The sequence below is a fragment of the Hemicordylus capensis genome, chromosome 1 (genome assembly GCF_027244095.1).
Source record: "Hemicordylus capensis ecotype Gifberg chromosome 1, rHemCap1.1.pri, whole genome shotgun sequence".
In the NCBI taxonomy this organism is placed as follows: Eukaryota; Metazoa; Chordata; class Lepidosauria; order Squamata; family Cordylidae; genus Hemicordylus; species Hemicordylus capensis.
Window position 1 is genome coordinate 397,510,963 of NC_069657.1, and position 27,381 is coordinate 397,538,343.

The 27,381-nt window shown below is 43.7% G+C and overlaps 1 protein-coding gene across 9 annotated transcripts in view; it reads right to left on the bottom strand.

Annotated features, from left to right (window-relative positions):
• The window catches only part of MDGA1 (MAM domain containing glycosylphosphatidylinositol anchor 1), a 396,970-nt gene that overhangs the window by 145,151 nt on the left and 224,438 nt on the right, over positions 1-27,381 (bottom strand). For all 9 annotated transcript variants that reach the window (XR_008318520.1, XM_053304913.1, XM_053304878.1 and 6 more), the window contains 2 exons: positions 17,408-17,677; positions 12,185-12,330 (listed from right to left, as the gene is read on the bottom strand). Coding sequence is in view for 8 of the 9 variants with exons in the window: in XM_053304913.1 (XP_053160888.1) it covers positions 12,185-12,330; positions 17,408-17,677 (416 nt within the window). In the remaining variant the exon portion in view is untranslated. The remainder of the gene's footprint in view (positions 1-12,184; positions 12,331-17,407; positions 17,678-27,381) is intronic.

Consider the following 27,381-nt stretch of genomic DNA (forward strand, 5'->3'; position numbering starts at 1 on the left):
AGTCATCTTGCCTATCAGACTAGAGGTGGCCTATGGCCACCAGACTGGTAACCATTGATAGACCTGTCCTCCATGACTTTGTCTAAGTGCCTTTTAAAGCCACCCAAGCTAGTGGACATCACCACATCCCATGGCAGAGAATTCCATAGATTAATTGTGCGCTGTGTGAAAAAGTATGTCCCTCCTTTTTTTGGTCCTAAATTTCCTGGCCTTCAGTTTCAGGGTATGACCCGTGGTTCTAGTGTTGTGAGAGAGTGAGAAAATTTCTCTCTGTCCACTCTCAATGCATAATTTTACATGCATAATTTTATACAGCTCAATCATGTCCCCCCTTAGTCATCTGTTTTCCAAAGTAAAGAGCCCTAGATGCTGTAGCCTTGCTTCATAAGGAAGGTGCTCCAGGCCCCTGATCAACTTGGTTGTCCTCTTCTGCACCTTTTCTCATTCTACAATGTCCTTCTCAAGACACCAATGCCAGAAACCTTTGAGCCAAGATAGGGAACCTGGAGTGCTTGGGTGCTAATGAAAACATAGATATAGTGGGAATAATGGAAACCTGGTGGAACAGTGTGTACCAGTGGGACACTGTTATTCCTGGATACAAACTCCATAGAAAGGATAGGGAAGAGTGGGCTGGGGGTGGAGTAGCACTATATATTAGAAGGTATAGAATCCAAGCAGCTAGAAAATCTAGGAGGACTGGAACCCTCCACAGAATCTTTATGGGTGACAATACGAAGACCGAAAGGAAATATGTTACTAGGGATGCTTTATCGTCCTCCAGATCAAAATGCTGAGAGTGACCTGGAGTTGGAGAAGCAAATCAAAGAGGCTTCAAAGAGAGAGAGCGAGCTGAAAAAATGGGTGAATTCAATTACCCACACATAGATGAGGCAAATTCATATTCAGAGAGGCCAAATTTCCAGACATGCTAAATGGCTGTGCCTTAGAACAGTTGGTCATAGAACTAACCAGAGCGAAGGCAACCTTGGATTTAATATTGAGTGGTGCCCAGGACCTGCTGTAAGATGTTGAAGTTGTAGAACCATTTGGGAACTGTGATCCAATTCAGCTTATTATAATAATAAAAAATAATAATTCAATTTCTCTACCGCCCTTCCAAAAATGGCTCAGGGCAGTTTACAAAGAAAGGTTTACAAACAAATAAGATGGCTCCCTGTCCCCAAAGGGCTCACATTCTAAAAAGAAACATAAGACACACACCAGCAACAGTCACTGGAAGTACTGTGCTGGGGGTGGATAGGGCCAGTTACTCTCCCCCTGCTAAATAAAGAGAATCACCACGGTAAAAGGTGCCTCTTTGCCCAGTTGGCAGGGCAAAGATATATGAGAATGGAGCGTTGCCAAGGAAGTCCAACACAGATGCACTGGACTTCAGAAGAGGAAACTTCTCAAAAATGAAGGGACTGGTAAAAAGGAAGCTGAAAGGGAGAGTCAGATCAGAAAGTACGGAGCTTATTTAAAACCACTATAATAGAAGTTCAGGAATGTATACCAAGAGGGAGGAAACGTACCACCAAGTTCAGGAGGATGCCAACATGGCTAACAAGTAGAGCCAGGACAGCTATAAAAGGAAAGAAAACTTCCTTCAGAAACTGGAAGTCCTCCCTAAATGAAGAGAACAGAAAGGAACATAAACTCTAGCAAAAGAAATGCAAGAAGACAATAAAGGATATAAAAAAGAGATTTTGAGGAGCATATAGCTAGAAGTATCAAGGGGAATAACAAAAACTTCTTTAAATATATTAGAAACAGAAAACCTGCCAGGGAGGTAGCTGGTCCTCTAGATCAGGGATTCTCAATGTTGGGTCCCCAGATGTCATTGGACTTCAGCTCCCATAATCCCCAGCCCCAGTGGCCTTCTGCTGGGGATTATGGGAGTTGAAGTCCAATAACATCTGGGGACCCAACGCTGAGAATCCCTGCCCTAGATGATGAGCATATGAAAGAAATTAAGGAGGATAAGCATATCTTCTGCATATGGCTTCTGCATGGCTTCTGCAAGGCGAAGTCTTGCCTCACTAACATTTTGGAGTTCTCTGAGGTCAACAGGCATGTAGATAAAGGTAATCCCGTTGACACAGTATACTTGGACTTCCAAAAAGCTTTTGACAAAGTTCACTCCAAAGGCTCTGGAGCAGAGGCGTATCTAGGGAAAATAGCACCTAGGGCAAGCACTGAAATTGCACCCCCTGTCCAACATCTGACACCCATCTTTCAGATCACTTTACCATGATATCAGCTCAAAAATACAAGTCAAGCTTGTTAATCTTTTAATATTTCAAAAACTATTGAGCAGTGGATATAGCCAGACCAAAACATGCTGGAAAATTACAAATTTCAGTATGCTGGGGCTCATGAAATACCCAAATAGGTATACTTGGGAAACTAAACAGAAGTGCCTGTCTAATTCTCTACTATGCATTGTAGCATCACTATTACATAAGTTTTAAAAATCAATGGAGAATTTGACTTTTCCCAGATACTCTGAAAATAATTAAAGGATATGCAGAGTAAACTGTGTCACTGCTTGGAATATATTCTAGTCTTTCAGAAAGACAGTTAAAATGAGAGAAAGCGAGCAAGAAACTCCCAGTGGGCCTTAATACTAAGGATTTCACACTGATTCAAAGACAAACTCACCATTAATATTATTAAGACATCACATTTAACTCACTTATCACAAGAAGCAAAGTAAGAGCAAATGAATACAATCCTAGTTTATAAGCTTCAGCTCAGTACTCACAATTCCTGATTCTCTGTACATAGTGCCAATCTGAATATGTGCACAGTGACTTATATTATTATTTTTTTAAAATTAACTGTTGCCCCTTTGGGGGGCTTCCTAAAGGCCATGGGGGGGGTCTACAAAGGTTTCTCCTCCCCCGCTGGCCTCTAGGGCCTCACAGGAACCATTTGAGCATGTGCGGTGGCCATTTTTAATTTTTTTTTAATGGCCACTGAAAACAAAATGACCACCACACATGCTCAAATGGCCTCTGCGAGGCCTGGCATGGCCTAGGGCCTCACAGAGGCCATTTGAGCATTTGCGGTGGCCATTTGGTTTTCGGTGGCCATTTTAAAAAAAATTTAATTTTAAAAAATGGCGCTGCCCTTCAAGTGGTGCCCGGGGCACGTGCCCTGCCTGCTCTACACTAGATATGCCCCTGCTCTGGAGTAAACTTACCAGTCATGGGATAGATGATAGGGTTGCCAACATTACATTGCTTGAATAAGGGACATAAGGGGTGTGTGTCTTGGGGCAGGTTCATCTGTGGGTGGGGTCATCCTGGAAGCCTGAATATCTATCTATCTATCTATCTATCTATCTATCTATCTATCTATCTATCTATCTATCTATCTATCTATCTATCTATCTAATTGAGTAGCAATACATTTGTAAAAACAAGAACAAAACAAGCCCCATGATTTCACAAAGCTTCTTGTTCACGCAGACCATCCCATGTAGACATAGAACAAGTGTCAGGTGGAAAATTAAGAGAATCCCCCAGGTTTACACACACACTACATCCCCACACCTTCCTCACCTTTTTATCTGCCAGAAGTGGCAAGTTGGTTAGCAGGAGTCTGTAGTTCTATTTACATATGATAAGTAAAGGATCAGCAACTTCCAAGATGTAAATAAAACCAGGCAATTGCTCCTGCAAGTTTGCAGAGTAACTGAGGCTTCTTTTGTGAACTTTGTTTTTCTTTTACATTCTAATATGGACTTCACCCAGACTTCAAAAGGCTCAGTGCAAATGGATTGAGGAATGAGGGAGATCCCCAGGCTTTGCCAATAATACAGGAAAAACAGCATCCCAGTCAGTACAAGATATTTTTGCCTCAGATATGGGACTTCCTGTATAATATGGGACTGTTGGGAATGCTATTAGGCTCCCCCAGCACAGTACCTCCAGTGACAGTTGCTGGTGTCTATCTTATGTTTCTTTTTAGAATGTGAGTCTTTTAGGGACAGGGTTGCATCTTATTTGTTTGTTATTTCTCTGTGTAAACCACTCTGAGCCATTTTTGGAAGTGCGGTATAGAAATCGAAATCGAATAAATAACAGATGAACAGGTTCAATTGTAGATTGATAACTGGTTGAAGGACAGGAAAGAGAGGGCAAGGATAAATTGAAAATTTTCCCAATGGAGAGAAGAAAGAAGTGGGGTTCCCCAGGGATCTGTACTGGGACAAGTGCTCTTTAACCTGTTCATAAATGAGCTAGAAGTTGAGGTAAGCAGCCAAGTGGCCAAATTTGCAAATGACACTCAACTATTTAGGGTAGTAAAACCCAAAGCAGATGGTGAGGAGCTCCAAAAGGATCTCTCCAAACTGGGGGAGTGGGCAACAAAACGGCAGATGTCATTCAATGTTAGCAAATGTAAAGTGATGCATATTGAGGCAAAAAACCTCACTTCACATATACACTCATGGGGTCTGAACTGTCAGTGACTGACAAGGAGGGAGATCTTGGGCTCCTTGTGCACAGCTCATTGCAAGTGTCGTCTCAGTGTGCGGCAGCAGTGAAAAAGGCAAATTGCATGCTAGGGATCATTAGGAAGGGGGTTGAAAATAAAACTGTCAATATTATAGTGCTCTTATACAAATCTACAGGTGAAACTCGGAAAATTAGAATATCGTGCAAAAGTCCATTAATTTCGTAATGCAAATTAAAAGGTGAAACTGATATATGAGACAGACACATTACATGCAAAGCGAGATAAGTCAAGCCTTAACTTGTTATAATTGTGATGATCATGGTGTACAGCTCATGAAAACCCCAAATCCACAATCCTAGAAAATTAGAATATTACATGGAACCAAGAAGACAAGGATTGAAGAATAGAACAATATCAGACCTCTGAAAAGTATAAGCATGCATATGTATTCAGTACTTGGTTTGGGCCCCTTTTGCAGCAATTACTGCCTCAGTGCGGCGTGGCATGGATGCTATCAGCCTGTGGCACTGATGAGGTATTATGGAAGACCAGGATGCTTCATTAGCGGCCTTCATCAATTCTGCATTGTTTGGTCTCATGTCTCTCATCCTTCTCTTGGCAATGCCCCATAGATTCTCTATGGGGTCAGGTCAGGCAAGTTTGCTGGCCAATCAAGCACAGTACACTGTATACTTTTCAGAGGTCTGATATTGTTCTATTCTTCAATCCTTGTCTTCTTGGTTCCATGTAATATTCTAATTTTCTGGGATTGTGGATTTGGGGTTTTCATGAGCTGTACGCCATGATCATCACAATTATAACAAATTAAGGCTTGACTTATCTCGCTTTGCGTGTAATGTGTCTGTCTCATATATCAGTTTCACCTTTTAATTTGCATTACTGAAATTAATGGACTTTTGCATGATATTCTAATTTTCCGAGTTTCACCTGTATGTTGCAACCACACTTGGAGTACTGCGTATAATTCTGGCCACCATACCTAAAGAAGGACATTGTATAACTGGAAAAGGTGCAGAAGAAGGCAACCAAGACGATCAGGGACCTGGAGCACCTTCCTTATGAGGCAAGGCTACATCATCTCACGCTTTTTAATACGGAAAAGAGGTGACTAGGGGAGACATGATAGAGGTGTATATGTTATACATGGAGTAGAGAGAGTGGACAGAGAGAAATTTTTCTCCCTTTCTCACAACACTAGAACCAGGGGTCATCCCATGAAACTGAAGGCTGGGAAATTTAGGACCAACAAAATGAAGTATTCCCCCCACCACACACACATAATTAATAATTAATCTATGGGATGCTCTGCCACAGGATGTGATGAGGACCACTAGCTGGATGACTTTAAAAGAGGCTTAGACAAATTCACGGAGGACAGGTCTATCAATGGCTACTAGTCTGGTGCACTGGCAGCTGGTGTGGGCGCCACTGGGTGGGATGGCAGGAGAAATCTTTAACGGTAAATTAGTAGGCGTTCACCTCTCCTTCTGCCACATCAGAAAGTTGTTCAGAGCACTGGCACGCTGCAGAAGCCAGATGAATGGTGGAGTCAATCCTCCAGTGCAGTGGGTGCTGGGCGTTGTGTTGCTGCTCTGAACAGCTTTCAGGTGTGGTGGGAGGAGTTCATTAAACTGTTAATTAACCTACATTAATAAATAAAGGTGCCTGCCGCCACCCCCCACCCCGGTGGTGCCCGCACCAGCTGCTGCTGATCTGGTGTCTATAGGCCACCTCCAGTCTCAGAGGCAGGATCTCTCTAAATACCAGTTGCAGGGGAGCAACAGCAGGAGAGAGGGCATGCCCTCACCTCTTGCTTGTGGGCTTCTCAAAGGCATCTGGTGGGACACTGTGTGAAACAGGTTGCTGAACTAGATAAGCCTTGGGCCAGCAGGGCTTTTCTTATGTCCTTATATGATGGCCAGAACTGTACACAGTATTAGTCTATCGAACTGGAGAGCAGACCACCTCCCTAAACTAACTGGATAGTCTCAGAACAATTATATTGTTTAATGCACCTGTTTCTAGTGGCCATCAGTGCCCTAGACTCTTCTGCCATACTTCCATATGCGTGCTGACCACACTTGCGTTTAATTATATCCAGTGGCCATTTTATTTCACTGTGCTTATACACAAGCATGTGTAGTTTCATAGGGGAAAGCGAAAGCAAAGGGAATTACCCTTTGGACCTGTGATAGCTTCTCCTTTCTAGGTTCAGAGTATACCAGCCCCAAGTGTCCCAACGTGTTGCCAGTCAATAATCTGACCAAACAAATCAAATACAATTTTTCTAAAATATGAAAGGATGCCAATAAACATAACAGAATAAGCATTACAGGTAAATTGATTTCTTGCAAATAGAAGTTTATCATTCAGAGCAATTGATTAAGTCCACATGGCCAAAGACAGACAACTATAGTGTGAAACAGATGGATTCAGTAACCAGAAATAAGAAACTTCTTAATGAAAATTACAATCTTTCTATTAGCACTTGCCAAGTATGAATTTAAAAAGTTTAATCTGAATTAACAAGGCTGAGGTACAATAGAAGACTGAACGATTGTCTGTCTTGTTTGGCCACAACCAAGGCCAAACAGACTTTAGAATTCAATGGCCAATATCCTGACTAATTAAGTTCTTCTGCACTGCAGGCTTGCAGCACTTCACTGGTTAAGCACAAGTGGCAATTTCCACCAATCTGCACCGCCCCTAGAAGCGCTCCCTGCAACCTGGAAGTCTCCCCCCTGTAAAAATATCCCCCCTTTCTTCAGGAGCATGCATGCTACCTTAGTCTAGAAGGGAGGAGCAATGCACACAACGCACCAGTGCTTCATTAGACGTGCTGGGGCTTCGTTAGTCCAGATGTCAGCCCATAATTAGTTCCACTGCTCAGAGTTTAGGTATTTGTTTAATCTAGGGAATCAATTCATAGCAGTGACGGCCCAACTCTTGGATTTGGGGTTTTCCCATTTGATTTAAAGTTGTTTAGCCTTACAAAATAGGCAGGTGAGGGAGAGGTATGTATTTCTTTAAGGCAGTAGGGTTCATGGGAAAAGGAACACTCAACCCCTGACCACTGGAAATTGTTGTTCTTTTCCTTCTGGCTTCTAGTTTACAAAGTAATGTACAAAGCTGACTGCACATGAGTGTCCACAGAGGGGACAAGAGGGGGTGCTCCGGCCCCCCCTTCTCCATTTTAGTTATGTGTATGATTAAACTTCTATTGGAAACACCTATATCAGGCAGCAGCAATATAGGAAGATGCTAAAAGGCATCATCTCATACTGTGCGGGAGATGGCAATGGTAAACACCTCTTATATTCTACCAAAGACAACCACAGGGCTCCGTGGTCACCAGCTGTCAACACCGATTCGACGGCACAACTTTACTTTACCTATCCCACCTTTTTAGAAAAAGGTGCTCAAGGCAGTGTACAAAAATCAATAAAATATCCTCAGTACATTAAAACTTTTTTTTAAAGGCACAACCTGTAAATAACAAAACTGACATTGAAATACAGTAAATCAACATTTACTTTTTTAAAAATGACATATGAAAATTAGGGAGCTTGAGTGCCGCCGCATCCCCCCCCCCCGCACCCCACTAACCAGCAGGAGGCCTAGAGAGATTTCTGACACCAGTCCTAGTGGGAAGATAGGCCTGGACTCTCTGTACTGTTCTGGAGAAGGGCCAGGAACAGAAGAAATGTTGTTGTTATCTTATTAAGTTTCTTTTGATTTATTTCTGTGTTGCACAAACATCCTTAAGCATGATCAATTTAACTTCATTTTCCCCTTCATGATAATGGGCTTGCTTTCAATAAACATAGTCCAGGCTTCCCTGGGTCCTGGCCAAATATATCCATTTTATTTCTCCTCTCCCTGGCTTGGGCCCTGCCAAAGGTTCTGTATTCCCTCAGGCTGCTCTGGCTCTAGAGCTCCCTCCCTCCCCAAACAGAGATGGAGAGGAAGATAAGCACTGCAGTCATCTATTCATTTTATACCCACATGAGCACAGAGTTCTGTGTAATCCAAAAGCTCACATGCGCATTGAGAAGTTTCATCCTAGCAAAAAGCATTGTTCTTCTGTATTTGTGCTCTTTTTGCTCTTCTTCAAACAAATAATCTTGTGTGATCCATTTTTGTGCCGGCTGTAGGCATTTTTACCATTTAGCCACCCTTTTCAAGTGTCAAGAGAGTGGATTTTTCTACTCATTCAGAACAGCACTAGGGATGATGCTATCCTGTGGTTTAATTCATAGGAAGACCCTGAAGTAGTGTGTGTGTGTGTGTGTTGAGGTGGGGTGGGTCGATGACTATGAATATATTTTTATGGCAATGGTAGACAGAGTCAGCAAAGGGGAAAGGTGGTGACTGGTCTTTTTAGCAGAGAAAATTGGTTGAAGAGCGGAGGGAGAGAAGGAAAGAAAGCTTGTAAAAGCTCTAGTGGAAGAATTGAGGGCAGAGGAGAAAGGACCCCATGAAAACCTGGGGAAGAAAGGAGGGAGAAGCCGGTCAAAGAACTGGAGATGAATGAGAGCAAGCCCTGATAGCGTTAGGACAAAGAAGGAAGGCAGAGATGGTCTAGGCCTGTGTTTCTCAATGTTTTTAGAGTCATGGACAGGTCCATTATTTGTGTACAGTTTCCTGGACCAGCCGTTAGTAAGGGGGTCACCCTCCTTGCCCCCACCCCCTGGCACCCCCAAAAAACAACTGGAGAGGAGAGCTGGTCTTGTGGTAGCAAGCATGACTTGTCCCCATAGCTAAGCAGGGTCCACCCTGGTTGCATATGAAAGGGAGACTAGAAGTGTGAGCACTGCAAGATATTCCCCTCTGGGGATGGAGCCGTTCTGGGAAGAGCAGAAGGTTCCAAGTTCCCTCCCTGGCTTCTCCAAAATAGGGCTGAGAGAGATTCCTGCCTGCAACCTTAGAGAAGCTGCTGCCAGTCTGTGAAGACAATACTGAGCTAGATAGACCAATTATCTGACTCAATATATGGCAGTTTCCTATGTTCCTAATTTTGGGCCGCTCTCCAGAGCTCATTTCCAGGCAGCCCTTGCTGCTGGATAATATTCATTTCAAGGATGCAAAATGAATGTTATCCAGCAGCAAGGGCTGCCTGGAAATGAGCTCTGGAGAGCTCCCGCCGGCCCCCACTGGCCCAAAATTTGAGGTTTTGGGGGTTTGTGTGTGTGAGTTTTTATTAGTGATGCCTCATGGAAGAATGGAAGAACCACCGCAGACCGGTGGTTGAGAAACACTGGTCTAGGGGACTAGATCACGAAAAGGTAGGTGCAGAGCCTGAGACTGTTCAGATAGAGAAGGAAAGAAAATCCAGTTAGGAAGCCTGGCAAAGGACCAGGAAGGGGAAGGAAAGGAACCAAGACGAACTCAGGTGGGGGGAGGCGAAGGGGTCAGTCAGGAGGACTGGGAGGAGGGAGGAAAGGAGCCAGAATGAGTCCAGGTAGGGAGAGGGAGAGAAGAACCGATCTGGAGATCTGGCTTCGAAAGAGATAGAGGGAGAGAGCAAGAAAAGAGGAGAAAGTAACCAAGAAAGGTTTAGAAAGCAAAAGGAGACCATCTGAGGAAATTGACTAGAGGGAAGGAAATGGCTTCTTTGTCAGAATACCCAACTGCAATGGCTTTTGCTTGGGGATGATGGGAGTTGTAGTTAACAACATCTGGGAATCCCTGTTAGAGGGGAAACTGCTCCTAGCCTAGCGTGACAAGCCACAAGTACACACACACACACACACACACACCCATATGGAAGGGAAGAGGGAATTGGAGAGGAAAGAGGAAAATCCTCAGGAGCAGAAGAAGGAGAGGTTCTCCCTGTACACCTTATTCAATGTGAAGGAAGTGGAAGTTGGGTTCTCTGTGATGAAGATGGGGCGTGACTATTGGAAAAGCAGGGGACAACACCCTCTTGGATTGATCCCAGGGGCTGTGCAGTTTTGGGGCTTTATGACTGGCTATTTAAGAAGGTAAAAGATCCTTTGTACAGGAAAAGCTACATACTAAATCAGTGTTCCTCTGGGTTAATGGTCAGTGGGAATGGTCTTGAATCAGGGAACAAAGGAACAGTGTGTTTCGGAAGAGCTAGATAGGAAGATGGGATTGTCTTTGAAGAAAAGTGTTGGCTTTGGGGATTTTGGCTTGATGACTCTAAAGCTTTGAAGGATTTGGGAGGCAAGATTTCATGTCTTTAGTTTCCAGGTGAGGAGCACAACTAAATCACCAGGTCAAAGGTGAGCCCTGGCTGCCTTGCCATGCGGTCTTCAGGATGGCCAAAGTTCCCTAGGGGGAGCTGGTTTAAAAGGTTGAGGTGCCCAGACTGGGTTGCCCTAAGATGTGGAACAGTTGTTAGGCTTCAGCTAGTCTCCACTTGGCTGTAGTGGTAAGCACTGTCTCATTCCTGGACACACACCCCTTATGGGCAGACATGTCCAGATTGCATAGTTTTCTTACAGGAAAAGGGAGACCTATTTTTGGAGCTCCTAACAGCACTTCCTTACCTACAATGTCCCAGGTATTGCCCAGCTAGAGATTTGGTAGATATGAACCCTGAAGTGGGGTGGGAATGGCTGCAGTTATTTACTGGGAAGAGGCTGGTGTGTCCAAAAACATGCTCCGTTAAAAATAGAACAAAAATTAAAATGCACAGATGTGGTGAAGTGCTGCACACTATTAACACTAACAATATAAGACACATATAGGATATATCCATGCCCACCAACTCTGAAATTCACCAGTAGGACTTTGTCCCCTCCATCCTCCAAGAATTACTTCTGTGGACAGCCTTGCCACTGCACAATCCAGTGAAGCCCAGTTTCTCAGATTTAGCTCAAAGCAATCTCATTTGAATTTTGACTCACAACTGGCTTAAATTAAAAACAAAACAAAACTTTAGCTTAACTGAAGAGTAAGAATTGAAGGCCAGACAATTAGAGTCCCTGATTCTATGTGTGGTTCACAATTTCACACGCAGTGCACACACACTCATCCATTTACTCACCCACACAAAACACCCTGCCTGTAAACAGTACAGAAAGACTCTTCTATGACCTAATATAGTTGGCACTATTTTCCTCCTCCCTGTTGTATCCTTTATGATTCCCTTTCATGCTCAATAATCCCTTTGTCCCATACCTTGCTCCAGCAGAGTTTAATAATATTCCAGTATTATTATGACAACTTGATGAAGGTCTTTGTACAACACAGGCAGCTGATGACATTCCCCCTGCAGTTCCAGCCTAGAGAGCCCTCCAATTTACAATCCTTATTTGTTCAAAGTGAAGAGGCTGAAATTCCACTCATCTGAATTGTTGGCCTATAAAATCTACAATACCTACTAATGACTACAAGATTTTGTTACTGTTATAGCCCTATTCAGAACACCAAGTGTAAGAATTCCAAGGGGAGGCAGCAGGCTTTCTTCGCTCTCAGTCATCTACAACATCAGACTTTAAAATGAGGGCCAAACTGCACAACTGGCTTTGCAGCCCTGTAAAATGGGGAAAGAAGGGTCATGCCCTCAGTTCCAGCCTGTTTTGCAAATAGCAACTCCGTCCCAATCTCCAAGGAGAGGTTGATGTAATCTGAGTCTAAACAGGGAATAAATATTCCAGTTTGAGCACTGCAGACTCATCGTTCAATAGCTGGATTTTGGTGCTTAGATGCCGGTGCTTGGTCTTACCTGGCGGACATCTAGCCGGTAACTAAGAACGGGGTCAACAGCATCAGGTTCCTTCTGCGTCCATTGCAAGATATAGGAGTAGTTCTTGGATTGCTTCCTGGTGGGGTTAGGGGTGTCATAGTAAAACTCTGGGTTGTAAGCTTTAGCTGAGAAATGGAAAGGGTAGGTGGGGGCAGGGAGGAAAGAAGGGAGAGAGAAAGTAGGGAGGAAACTTGTTACAATATGAGATGGTGAAGACCACAAGAATCCATGCCCACAATGCATCACATGCTTCATAGATATCTTTGTAGATATTTTCTTTGTGGGGCAGCTGCTCATTTGTATTTTAACCATTTGCAAACCATATGTTACCATCATATTTACTATCTAGACCTCTGTATGGACAACTCAGAAACCTAACAACCTTAAGAACACAGCAGCACCACATGAAACGGAACGTCTCAAGATAACATGTATCTACCACTGAACACCCCCCACAAGATCACTTGGTTAGTATGTCATATTGGAAGGGTAGTTACTTTGCCATAACTACCTTGGGATTGTTTTTAATGAAAGGTGGTATATAAATTTAACAATCAATCAATCAATCAATCAATCAGACTTGGCTGTGTTATGGCATACTGCTTATCTCAAGCTGAAATCTTCCTTTGTGACATTGCAATGTATCGGAAAGCAATTAAGGCACCCAGCACAGATGAATCTGACCTCAGATGGGTTAATACATAGCAAAAAAACAGAAGACGTGGCAAATGCTGAAAAGGATAAAGCAGCAGTGCTGGGGAGAAATTGGATGGTTTGAAAACTTTCCCTGCAATGTCAGCAACCATTTACTTTTTTCATGGCAAAAGTAAAACTCAAACGCCTGCTGAAAGTCATTCTCATGACCAGCCGTACCCGGGTAGGGCAGTGCTAGCCCGGCTAGGGCCGGTCATGAGGCGCTCCATGATTGCTCCCAATCCTGGCACTCTACCCCAGGGTAGCCCTCATCCTTCACCCAGGCTAAAAGTGAGGCTGGAGGATGTGCACACATCTCCCACCTCACTCCCAGGTCGTATGGGTGAGGAGGCTGCCAGCGGCCCTTACAGGACTGCTGGCAGCCATCTTACCCATACCGCGGGGGGGGGGAGCGGTCTGATATCACAGAGGTATCCCAATGCACAGAGCTTCTCACACAGTGCATTGTGGGATACCCGGAGGGCTGGATTCCTTTCCCCTCTGCTCCCAATCGCCATTGGGCTTGCTGCAGTGCTGCTCGTGTGGACACACAGCGCTGTGGAGCAACATGAATCATGTGGGGGAAGACAAGTAGGCTCCTGCCATCCCCCAGCCTCGTTGGTAATGTGAACAACAAGGTCTACCTTTCCAGTGTTAATAACTGGAAACAAGCCGTGGAAACCAGGTTGCATGGGAATTGTGAATCAGCTCCAAACCTCTGAGAGAATACTGCGTAGTGGCAACCTCTCACTCAGAATTGCCCAGTCAATGAAGTTTCCGCTCACTGAGATCAGGAATGTCTAGTGCATTAGTAGTTAACCTACTATACAGATGCCACCAATGGCATAGACAACTGGGATTTGGGAGGGTCTGTGGGCATGACTAATGCATACAGTCAGGCCTATACTCCTGCCTATTACTCCAGAGCTGCATTGCTGCCTGTTCCTTAAGACAACAGACTAAAGGCAAAACTACCTCAAAGCACAGGCAGCTGTTTATATAGAGCAAATTGTATTGTTGCCTTTATCACTTCCTATACGGACCTGATTTATGGCACACTTGCCAAAAATGTTGGCCACCACTATTGTAGTGTAATAAAAGTGCCTAAATACCACAAGAGAGTCATTCCAGGACTGAATTCAAAAAAGTAACTATAGTGCTCCTTTATGGCCCGTGAAGTTAAAAGTATGGTCTTGAGTATGGTCTAAAAGTATGGGAAGCATGCAAATTTTGATATGCTTTTGTATACATGGGACTTAGCAGCATGCATCACATACCAAATGGAAAGCTCCCACACCTTGATATAAGGCAGATAGATCCAAAGAAGACGTGAGTCAGTTTTTAATGGGGGAAACAACTAGATATACTGATATAATGGAAGACATATGATGTGATTGACAGAACTGCCCACAATTCAATCAGTTCAGTTTTACTGCCATGGGCCATACAAGAAATGGAAAATGCAGCATAAAATGATACCAGAAGCCATATATTTAAATCTGCCAGTGGGCAAGAGGTAAACCAAATAACTAGTTTTCATTGTCCACAATTAGACTGGAAGGTGGGATTGAATGTTCAAATGTATGAAGTGCTGTCTTAAAGAAGAAGGAGTTGTTTCCTGGGAGCAGTATGAGGAAGGAGTGTGTTTCAGCTGAGGAAAGTATATTAGAAGGGAAAGTATCAATTCTAAGAGCTATAGCAATGAGCAATGTCAGAGCTCTTTCCATACTGTGGTATATATCTTTTATTGGAAGTTTTAAGGAGAATCTGAATGAATGAACATATTCAGGATGGTCTGAGACTAGTAATTCATACTTCAGCAAAAGTTTGGATGATTTTAAATGTTGCTTACTACCCTATGATTCTACTGAAAACAAAAAGTACTTTTAACTACATAACTTCTTTTCCAAATATTCTTCAGGTATATAGGTATAGGCAACATTAAAATTAATCATCTCACACCTGAGAAGCCAAAAGATGCTGTGTCTATTTACCACGTTCATTGAAGAAATCAATGATATATAATGAAGATATGTCTAGATCTTGATCAATTCCATGGTATGTCTAGTGGAGGGTAGGCAACCTTGGCTCTCCAGCTATTATTGAACTCAATTGTGGCTGGGGATAATGGGAGTTGTAGTTCAACAGCAGCTGGAGAGCACAGGTTGCCTATCCTTGGTCTAGTGAAATATTCCATCAACTCAACCATATTGCTCAGAACACAGATTTCTTTATACACTGTTCTTTGGTAGGCTTTCCCAGCCAAAGGTCGCAGCAGCTGTACAACTGGAAGGCGGCCAAGATACCCAGTGTACCTCAATGCCTCTCCTCGTTCTCAAAGTGCCCTCCTTTTGCATTCCACTTCATCCCACTCCAATTACAGCCTCAGCCATTCTTTTCAGCTATAATTAAATGGAAATGATTCATTTTTATTAACTCAGAATAGTAATATTGATGTTTATTTCTGAGCCCCTTTTTTCTTATTATTTTTATCGACTTAAATTTTTGTGTATGCTGGAGATTCAGAGCCACCTTGGAGAATAATTGTTGCTTATTCAACTTGTATTGACTGTGAAGTCAAGTTTCATAACAGATTTAGAAATAAAATCAGAACAGATGATAATCATTATCTTGCATAATATCCAATTTGATAATTAATTGATTCCCAAGATAGAGGTTTCTATCTCCCATGATTTAATAATAAACTATATTGGATCATTTCTAATTTTTCCTCCTGTACACTTAAGTCACCCATGGAGTGTTTTCTCAACTAACTTGGGGCACAGGAAGAATCAGATGAATACTGGGCTAGACCTCTTCAGCCCACATATATTAGCATTTCTGTATATGTGGAAAAATATACTAAAATGGATACTTACAGGACTGCAGCTATAATAGCAACAATCTCTAGGATGTGACATGGACGTTTACATTAGGTTGTGCTATTACATATACATTAATTTCTCATCTAAAGAAATTACACGTAGATGATTTTCTATCAGGCTGGTTTCTTCAGTGTGTAAGATGCTCGTATACACAACAATTCAGGTTCAAAAGGGCTTTCCCCTGACTTGCATGCATCTGACATTGTGACAGGGTGAGAGATGGCCACCAGGGCTTAAATGGTGACTGAGAAAGGCTGGCTGAGCTACTTAATATTGATTGCAAGTGGCAGCCACATCTAAAGGCTTGATCAGCTGAGAGATGCCAGAGTCTATAATCACAGAGCTGAGGGCAAAGAGAAGTGCCTGATCTTTCTCTCTCAGTGAGAATAAGCCATAGAGAGCCAAAACAGAGTTCCCGATCGATGGCCAGTCCTTGCCCAGGGTGCAGTCTTGCAGGAAACTGAGTACAGATATAATAAGATATTTGTGTTCATGAATACCCTTTAAGTCCCTAAGAGCATATAAGATATGATCCTATAGACTTAAAGACCATGATCCAATACAGAGTTAAGCTGACTGAATCCCACTGATTTCAACAGGCTTCTGGGCACTTAATTCTATGTTGGACTGCGGACTAAACCAGTAGCAGCCGGTGCAGATGCTGCCAGATGGGAGGGTCACAAGAAGCACCTTAAGCATAAATTAGTAGGTGCTCACCTCCACTCCGCCCTCACCTGCAAGCTCCGAACAGCAGAGTGCCTCCCAGCACTCCCTGCGGTGGGGGGATCTAATCCACCACTCACCTGGCTGCTGGCGGGGGATCGGCTCTGCAGAAGCCAGGTCAGGGGCAGAGCCAATCCCTTGCCACAGGAAGGGCTGGGTGGCACGCTGGTGTTTGGAGCTTGCAGGTGAGGGTGGAGCGGAGGTAAGCACCTACTAATTTATGCTTAAAGGTGCCTCTCGCCACCCCACTGGCAGTGCCCGTGCCAGCCGCTACTGGACTGAACTGATACGTGGTTTGTATTCTGTTAATTCTTCTGATTGCTGCAGGCCTAGAAAGCTATGTCCAGAGAATAACACGGAAAGTTCAGAGTATGACACTTGTTGGAACTGAACAGAAAGGTGGGCTGAACTGCAAAGTTTAGTATGTAGGCATGATGATCAAATATGACAGTGACTGGATTCAATCTGCACTGTGATTTCTTGCACTGTTTGGAATCACGTGTGTGCTGCACAATGTGGGAAGTTGTTTGTGATGTGGCTTCCCACAGGATCCAGCCAATTTTAATCAGTTCCCCATTTCCCAGTAGTTCTAGTGTTGTGGCTGAACTTGGCCACCACAGCCATATGGGAAACAGCTTCACATGGGAAGCCAATGGTAATGGCTTCACGTGCATTTCTCTTTGTGATAACCGCACTGCAGAATTAAATATAGGAGTTGGGACTGGAATATGCACCTTGAGTGACTACCATTCAATGGAGTGCAGAACAGCAACAGAATGAGTAGGCTGAACTACAATAATAGGAGCCTTATGGATAGTAATTTTTGCCTCCACATTTTATCTCTAATCACATAAAAATCTGCTAAAAGGAAAGAAAGATGGATGCTATTTATAGGACTTACCAGATACTTGGAAGAGGCAAGTTGCCACCCCTACGTCATTGGAGATGCTACACTCGTAGTTGCCACTGGTATCCCGGCTGACACTGTCCAGTTTATATTCAGAGTAGTCCTGCTGCTCTGTTGGAGGTACTGTCAGCAAACTTCCATTGAATCGCCAGACAGCTGTAGCCACCTTGGTAGGACTCCCCTTCAACATGGTACAGCGAAGGGCAACACTGCGCCCCACTGCTTGCCGGATATCCTGGAAAGCCGGCTCTACCACTGGGGGGACTAGAAGACAAACCAGGGCGGGGGGGGGGGAGAAAGAAAGGTGTCAACTGCAATGGAAATATGTATGGGGTGCAGTCTTGTATTAATAGTTAACTCTCTTTCATGGGCTCAGGACAGGTTGCCACAATTTAATCTACTGCCTTTCCAGTAGGACTCACAATTTAAGCAACAAGTATGAAAAATTTAAAGAAACAAAGGAGGAGAAAGGAAAAATAATGCTAAAAAAACATTCCTTGCTCGTTTCACCTGTTGTTCCCCAAACAACATCTCATTTCACCTGTTGTTCCCCAAACACAGCTGTCACACAACATACATTTTAATGAAATTCCATTCATACTCCTTCTCCTTCAAAATCTCCAGGCCACAAATAAAAAGACAGCTGTGAAAAAACAACAACCTGGAAGTTACCAGCTCTTTCAAAACGAGTAGTTCTATGTAGAACCAATGAAGCCTACTTCCCCACTTCTTTCAGTATCAAAGTTGGATTCTTATTGGCTTATAAACATGTAAGTTCTAGAGGGGTATTGCTAATCAACTGAGTGGCCATCATCTTGATGGAAATTTCAGAAGAAATATCTCTGGCAGGATACCTTAGGACTCCCTCTCATGTGTTATAAATCTGGCTTGCAGTAGACTAAACATGAGTTATAAAGGGATGATGGTTATACTATGAGTAGCCACCATCTTGTTACTAGATGGTGAATTTCAATTAAAAATTCAGGACCCCCTCCCACGTACTATAAGTTTGGTTTGCACCAGAATGTGAACACATGAGTTCTAAAGGAGAAGTGCTGCTAATTTGAGTGGCTGCCATCTTGTTTCAAGATGGTGGATTCTCATGTGCTGTAAATTTGGTTTGTAACAGATTGTAAACACAAATGTTATTGGGGATGGACACATGAACATGATAATCTCATAAGCCTTCTCTTTGGAAAAAAGATTAGAAATTTTATTTCTAATCTCTAAATAGATGAAGCCACTTCTAGCTGATAAGTAGCAACAGATGGATATACATTAGGGGTAGACATATTCATTGGAAATAATGTAAGCAGTGTGTGACCTGTGATCACACAAGGATGAGTGGGACCAGAACAGCCCTCTTGCACAGCACCGTGGGTGTTGGTGTTAGCACCCTGCAGCAGTGTGGGTGGTTCTGAAACACCCACATTACACTGCAAGGCATGTGAGCCACTGTGTTTGGTTGCCAGCTATAATATTCTTAAAAGAGCATCACTTAACTGAAACAAGGCATAGAACTACTTGCAGATATGAGAACACAGGAAGAGAATATTCACACTTGCGGCACACAGAGGCTGCAACTAGCCATGTCCACAGAGGAGCAAGAGGCGACATGGTAACAGCATCCCAATCTTCTTAAAGAGCTGGTCTTATGGTAGCAAGCATGACTTGTCCCCTTAGCTAAGCAGGGTCCACTCTGGTTGCATATGAATGAGAAACTTGATGTGTGAGCACTGTAAGATATTCCCCTAAGGGGATGGAGCCGCACTGGGAAGAGCAAATGGTTCCAAGTTCCCTCCCTAGAATCTCCAAGATAGGACTGAGAGAGACTCCTGCTTGCAACCTTGGAGAAGCTGCTGCCAGTCTGTGTATACTAAGCTAGATGGACCTATGATCTGACTCAATATATGGCAGCTTCTGTGTTCCTATACCACCCCAAATACTCCAAGTTGGGAGTGGGACAACCCTGACAATGTTTATTTGATTATGTCAATTTACTTATACATATGGAACTTATAAATATTGATCAAGCCCTTCACTGGAAAACAAAAACTCCCCTTTCTAGTTTACAAGGCTATCCAGTGTGCTATTAAACACGCACACACATGCATGTCTCTGAGAGAGACAGAGAAATACAGAGATAGAGAAAGGGAGGCTCAGGTCGTGTTATCTCTCAGAAGCCAGAAGAGAGAGTGTCTGCTTACTGTCAGACCTTTGACAGAAATGACCAACTAAGCATAAGCATATGCCTTCATTTGCAAGTGTACTTGCATTCATTGCTTAATCGGGCAAATTCACACTCTACTAAATGTAAGGCAATACTTTAAGTATGTTAAAGGCACCGCTAGAATTATTAGCCATCTTCTCCAGAAATCTTTTCTGCAATTGGTAAGCATGAGAAGTGGGGATTGGCTGTCCACTCCATGAGAAAGGGGCAGTGCCAGTGGACATCACAGGAGTGGGAATCCTGGATTGGAGCTTCTGCTCCTGTGTGGTGTATGCTGGTACTGCCCCCTTCTTTGTGAAAGCCAGATTGGTGGCCAGTGGGCACATTGGCATGTCAAGTGGGCACAGTCCCGCTCCCCACATTTACTGAACACAGGGAAGATTTCTGCGGGGGAAAGGCATCAATATGATGCACATGGAGCAAAGACACATTCCTAGGGGCATAGAACAGGACAGGACTGCTGCTTTCATGCCCTGTAAGCTTCCCAGAAGCATTTGGTTGGCCACTGTGAGAAACAAGACACTGGACTGTCCCCCATAGCCCTGTGGAAAAGAATCTGTTTTGCATGCAGAAGGTCCCACATTCAATCCCTGGAATCTCCAGGGGATTTAGGAGATCCTACCTGAAAGAATCCTGCCTAAAACCTTGGAGAGTCGCTGCCAGTCCATGTACACAGTACTGAGCTAGATGGACCAACAGCCTGGCTTGGTATAAGGTAGCTTCCTATGTTCCTAAGATCCCAGGTTCAATCCCTGGCATCTCCAGGTAGGGCTGAAAAATATCCATCTGAAATCCTGCAGAGCCACTACCAATCAGTGTAGGCAATACTAAGATAGATGGACCAGTGATCTGACTCAGTATAAGGCAGCTTCCTATAGGTACGACCAGATGGATGTTTGGGTTGATCCAACAGAGCTCATCTTGTATGCCTTTTAGGGCTATGAGGCTCTTACTGACATGAGTACTGGCCTTTGCCTTGAATGGCTTAATAAGGGAATTAGACAAATACATGGAGGATAGATCTCTCTCCACCTAACACTTTATGCTTCAGTTTTCTTTTGTAAGAAAAGAAACACAAAGGAGTGGGTGCTATTCTCCCCCCACCCACCCCCGATAAAAATTTAAAAGTAATGGACATGAAGAGTCATAAGGTACCTATTATATGGAATTTTCATTCGGAACGGCGATATTTTCACTGCAGTATCAACTGAGCTGGAGTAAATGACCTTCAAATATTTTCCCATCTATGATTCTATTAAGTTCGATTTTGTGAGTTAATCTTTAGTTATTTGATCATTATTGTGGACACAGGGCAGTGGAGCCCAATGGAGGATCCAATCACATGGGAGGAAGCAGGTAGGTTCCTGCCTTCCCTTCCCACACACCCCAGTTTGTTTGTGAGTATGACCTCAGTGATTCTTAAATTGGACAAGGTGAGTGATGTGTAAGAGGAAGGTGCTTCATGTCAATCTGGTTGGTACTAGAAGCTGTACAACAGATGAAACATGGGTTTGGCCCAGAAGCCTCCCAAAAAGTGGGAGTAGTCCCTGCCCCCACCTCGAATGCAAGAAGATTAGCAGGCTTAATGTGAGAATCCTGCCTTCCTGACAGTGGAAAATGGATACGAAGCTCACTGCCCCTCTTCTCTCTGCTGTTTGAGACAAAGCGCCCATTAGAAATCACTCAATGCTTTAGTCTGTTCGCTTTGCATCTTCACAAACCATGTGGATAATATGCAAATCAAGCTGCCTGGTTATTGTGAAGCTCAGATATGGGACCTTGCTCACAAACCTTTCGCTATTCAAGTGTCCATGACACTTCCTGCCTGCCATCTCTAGTTCAAGGATAATTAAACTATAAAACCAGTTAATGTGGTGAGTGGTATTATGAAAAGGTTTAAGAGGTCAGAGCATCAGATAGCATTCCACAAGCCATATTCCTTTCTCAGACTTGATAATGTTCTACTACTTCAAACAAGTTTGCAAAAACACAGACTAAAACAATGCTCTGAAGGAATAAATAAAGTGAACTAAACCTATGGGGCCCACTCAGTTTTGTCCAGGACCTTCATAAGAATTCATGCATCATCCTTCCTACAGGAGGACCTAGACTAGAGATTTTCAACAGGAAAACACACTAGGTCTATTTCAGGAAAAGTAATACGGAGCATGTGGCAATGAGGGCAAGAGCCAAGCAAACAAGGGCAGGAATTGTCAAGTGTGAGACATGTATCATTGTGCCTCGAATAACCTTTCACTTTCCCCATTTTACAAGATTAGCTAGTACTGGATTTATTCTTCAGCAGAGATGACGCTCTGAAACATAAGGGTCACTGGAGCACGGCCAAGTTCTAAAACCCATTTTAAAATCTATTTTTACTTTAGCTTCAGGAGAAACCCTCTTTTTCCACAAGCAAACAAATTTCTGCTGAAAGCTTCTACAGGTGCTTTAAACCAAGGCTAGACAAAACTCAGGTGCCTGAATTGGTACCTTTTACCAATTGAAATGTTATTGAAATTGTTATTTTCAACAGGAATTGAAAATAGTTTTGCAGCCTTTTCTTTGGCTAGGAAAATTCTTTGATACTGGCAGCTAAATATTTGAGCCATTTCCCCCGCATTGCTTTTAATACCTTTTAGGTAGATGTTTTGCCTTGCACCTTACGCAGAATGTGATTTAAATGAACACCGGGAGGCAGGGTGACACTTTTAAGAATGCCGATGACGGCAGACTCTCAGCAGAGTGGCACATATAAGAGATTTACAGAGAAATCATCAAATCTGAGGAAATTAGAAGAGAAAATTCCTGGATTTATAGATTTACAACTCCTAACAGTGTTAGAGTGTTACACTCTAACACACGCGCACACACACGTTTGACAATTTCGTTTCTGGATTCAGAGCTTACCTGTTAGCTGTGCTATTTAGTTGATCTGGAGATTATCTCTCTCCATACAGATTTTACATATAGAGACTATTCACATGAGTGTGCAAAACTGGGCTAAGGGAGCTCAGCCCGATTTTGCACACGTGTGAACTACTGGGACCAATCCCGGTGGCTACACGGCAGCAAACCGGCCTAAGTAGCCTCCCAGTCAAACAAGGTTAAGGGAGTGAGCGCTCCCTTACCCTTGTTTTTCGGATCATGTGTCAGGCGTGGCTGCGGGGGGGGGATCCCAGTAATGCACCACACACTCCGTGTAGTGCATTATTTGGGCTGGGGGGGGCAATGCCCGGCGGTGTGTGCCAGCACCCCAAACTCAGGAACTGCAGTGGGAGCTGTTGCTTGTCTGGGCGGGCGAGCTGCCTGCCCAGGGACTAAGAGCTAATCATCTGCGGGGAAGGTAAGTTAAACCCTTCTTCCCTGCACACTGCCCATGAAAAGAGCTCTATAGTCTCTCTCTCTCTCTCTCTCTCTCTCTCTCATATACACTCACACACAGTCTCTCTTCTACTTGATTAACTTTATCTAGACTGCAGCCTAACAGTTAATAGTTTAAATGATGAGCTGGCATTCAGAGATCCTGCAGCATATCAGCACTATTATTTTTGGTGGCCATGCCTGACCATTCCTAATCATGAAGAAGGCAAAAGGCCTCTAGCCATGTTGATTTCTGCATGACCTTGAACAGAACCACATGCCAGAAGCAGCCATTAAGAATGTCATGCTGACATACCATAGGAGTTCTTTCTGAGTAGCTCAGGGCGTTTAAGGTGTTATGTTACAGTCTCGGTCAGCTTGACCTCCGCAGAGCTGGATGCAAACGAAAGGACCACAAAATAAAATGACAGTCCAGTAACTGGACAGAGGCGGTAATGTTATCGTCTGTGAAGTATTTGCAATCCTGATTCACATGAGCTAGACTTCAGCTCTTTGGGGTTTCCAGAGATGGAAAAAAGTTTACACGCTCTCCTCATGAATGGTATCATGGGGTAATGTTACCTTTTCCCTAGTCATTGGCCCATTCCTCTTCTTTGATTATCAGAGCATTTTTCTTTTTTTCAAAATTATGCTGAATCTGTGCCACTATATCCATGCAACTATTCATGCAGATAACTTGCTAGTTTCACCTGCCAGTTTCTTCCAGTTGAAGTAGAAGTTTCATAAATATAGATCCAACCATGACTTCATCTCAAAGCCCCCGCCCCACCGCGCCCCACCCCCCACCCCCAGGCACACTGTGGCAAATTAGTTGTGGATGAATTACAGAAGTAAGTGCACAAATTCAGTATTTGTTAAGAAGCTCAATTCTAGAAGGAAGCACTTACATAAGTATGAAAAAAGCAAAAAGTTTATTTCAGGGACACTGAGGGACAAAATGAAATCACATGGCAGTGTGGGCATGGTGCAGAAACACTCTTAGTATGTACTAGAAAGAAGGTAAACAGGGCTCTGGCCTGTAATACAACCGAAACGTACTGCATGATCCTATGCATGTTGATCAGAAGTAAAACTGACTGAGTTCAAGAAAACTTACCTCCAAGTAAATGCACATAGAATTGCAGCCTAAGCTTACCTGGCTTATTGAGGTAGGAGCTTTCATAGCTACTTTGCCAGAACTATCTATCTATCTCTATATATTTCTCTAAGGCCATCACTAATCCCATTGCTAATCCCATGTCTGGCAGGTCTCGTGAGAGCGGCCGGCCGGCTGGATGGGTGAAGAAAGCGGGGGGGGGGGGGGCCTGGCGGGGGGGGGAACAGCAGTGCGGGGGGGGGAGAAAATGGCAGCGGGTGGGCAATGAAAACGGTGATGGCGGGGGGAGAACTAGAGGCACAGATGCTCTGCCCCCGGCCCAGCTAGTTGATAATATTGCAGCAGAATGACATTGGACACAATCCAGCCAAAATTAAGCACTTGTAAGATCAAATGATTTTAAAAATTTTTTTGCATCTCTTTCACTAATTATATGATGTCATATGTTTTACTTACTAAACATTACAAGAAGAAAGGGGGGGGGGATGAAAGGCTACTCTCTTTGGTGGCAGCCACACATCTTTTGTAACATCTAATTGCTCCCTTTGCCCATCAAACTCACTGGGCCTTAGTTCAGTAAAAACACATACAACTACTATTATTTATATACCACTTTTCAGTGGAAGTTCTCAAAGCAGTTTACATTGAATAACAGCAACAAGGTTCCCTGTCCTCAAAGGGCACACAGTCTAAGAAGAAACACCAGCCACAGCCACTGTTGTGATGCTGTGCTGGAGTTTAATAGGACCAATTGCTCTTCCCTTGCTAAAAATATTATTATTTACATTTAAAATCCCCCTCTTCCTCCAGGGAGCCCAGAGCGGTGGACTACATACTTAAGTTTCTCATCACAACAACCCTGTGAAGTATGTTAGGCTGAGAGAGAAGTGACTGGCCCAGAGTCACCCAGCAAGTATCATGGCTGAATGGGGATTTGAACTTGGGTCTCCCCGGTCCTAGTCCAGCACTCTAACCACTACACCACACTGGCGAATATAAGGGAATCACCACTTTGAAATGTGTCTCTTTCTCTCATTAGAATAGACTTGGACTGCACTTTTCTTCTACTGAAACAAATGCGACTTGTGTTAACCTCTGGCTGGATCACACCCTTGACCATTCGGAGTTGGAACAAAACAAGTTTGATTCAAGTCCTTTCAATGGGTCTTTTGAATGCTCAGCAGAGCCCCCCCCCATTTTGTGTTTGTTTAAAAAAAAAGTTGATACAAGTCCCAATTTAATTAGCCTTTTTCAGAGCAGCATAAGAGAAGGACAGTGAACAGCCCCTGACTTTAACACTCTTACAAACTCCCAAGCCAATTAACACAACTTGCCAAATCTTCAGGGAAGAAAGTTGCACTTAGTGATTTACCTCCTCTCACTGATGTCCCGCGACTGTTAATATATCACACCACAGTTTCATCTTCACAAGTGTTGGAACAAATTCCACCCTGGGTGGGACTATTTTGACCCCTTTGCCCTGCTCCCCTGAACACCCTTGTTTGAAGCTGCCAAGAGCCAGGCACACTGAAGCTCATGCTTAGACTATATGTCCAATTAAAGCATGCTAACAAGGCACTACAAAGAGTAGTACTCCCCTGCAGCCAGAGTGTTCCCATGGCTCAGCTACCTTGAAGTCTCGAGTTTCAGCACACTCGGCTTCCTTAATTGAAAAGGATTTGTTGGAAAAGATAAGCATGTACAGAGGAAGACAACAGACATAAAGCCAAACACAGAAATAAGCCCCTCCTACCCATCATTTGATAACGATCACTTTTCTCAAACTTCTGATAGCTGAGGTACACCTCTTTTCATGAATTTGAACTGGAGGCCCACCACTCTTACAATCCAACAATGAGATGTTTACTTTTAGAGTACAGACACAGAAGAATTATCCAGAGGGGCTGGCTTAGCCCAGCAGTGTGAAGCAAGAGACTTCAGGCAGTGAATCTGAGGGAGCAGCAGATTTGAGGTGTCTTGTGGCTCCTGACGGCTTGCTCGCAATTTGCTTTGCCCAGAGGTAACTCTAGCCACAGCACAACTCTATGGGCAGCTTGCCTTCCTTTTCAAAACTGAGCATGCAAAGAGGAGGAGGAAGCAGTTCCGTGGCCAGCTGGTGGCATGGTGTGTACCTGCCACACCAAAAAAACTATCTTTCCTCCCCAGCCTCACTGACTGTTTTCACTGAACATTTTATAACCTGCCTCCCCTGACTTCTGCAAACCTCCCCACTCCAAATTTTGAGGCTGGCTACAGGCCTGAGAGGAAGTGCAGCCATTTGCCCCACCTAGATGCAGCATGGCCACTCAGTACTGCTGCCGCCAACACTATGATCATTCCAAGACCACTTCTGGGCACAGCACATGTACCGGCTGCCCACCCGGCAGAGAAGGACAGGAGCAGCAACAGCATACAGTGCAGACCCTTCTCCCCTTCTCCCAGCCACCCTTAATTCCAGCAGTTGCCTAGCCAGGGAAAGAGGGTAGGGAGAGAGTGTGTGTGTATGGGAGAAGAGAAGAGAAGAGAAGAGAAGAGAAGAGAAGGTTGCATTTTGGTACTTTGCCACAGGCACAACACTTCTTGGGTTCTTACTTTAACCTGCCACCGGCAGAAGATGATTTGAGAGAGGCAAGGCCAAAGCAGAGCATCATGCAAACAAACAAACAAACAAACCCAACAAGTTCAAATCAATGTTTTGAAACAAGATGTTTACAAAGACCTTGCCTGGGTTTCTAAAATGGAAGCCCTGCTTCCACACACACAGATCAGATGATAGTGGGAGTGGCAATGTTGGTCAGGAAGACAAGAATCTTAGTTCCAGCTTAGTTCGGTGGAGCAGAATTAGGTTAGAACTAGACCATACAATATACTTGATCCACAATAGAGAGGCCTGAACAGTCAACCACTCTCACTCATGGCTTCAACACAACTGTCCTGGAGTTTGCTCCTCTCTTCCTTTTTCCAGAGTTCCACTTGGTTTCTCTTAAAGAAGCAGTGACATTAACAGTACAGTAACAGCAAAGCTTAAGGCAAACTCTAAATTAACAGAAGATAAATGACGTATCATAAACAGAGAATATTATTATTATTATTTTTTTTACATTTATATCCCGCTCTTCCTCCAAGGAGCCCAGAGCGGTGTACTACATACTTGAGTTTCTCTTTCACAACAACCCTGTGAAGTAGGTTAGGCTGAGAGATACGTGACTGGCCCAGAGTCACCCAGCTAGTTTTCATGGCTGAATGGGGATTTGAACTTGG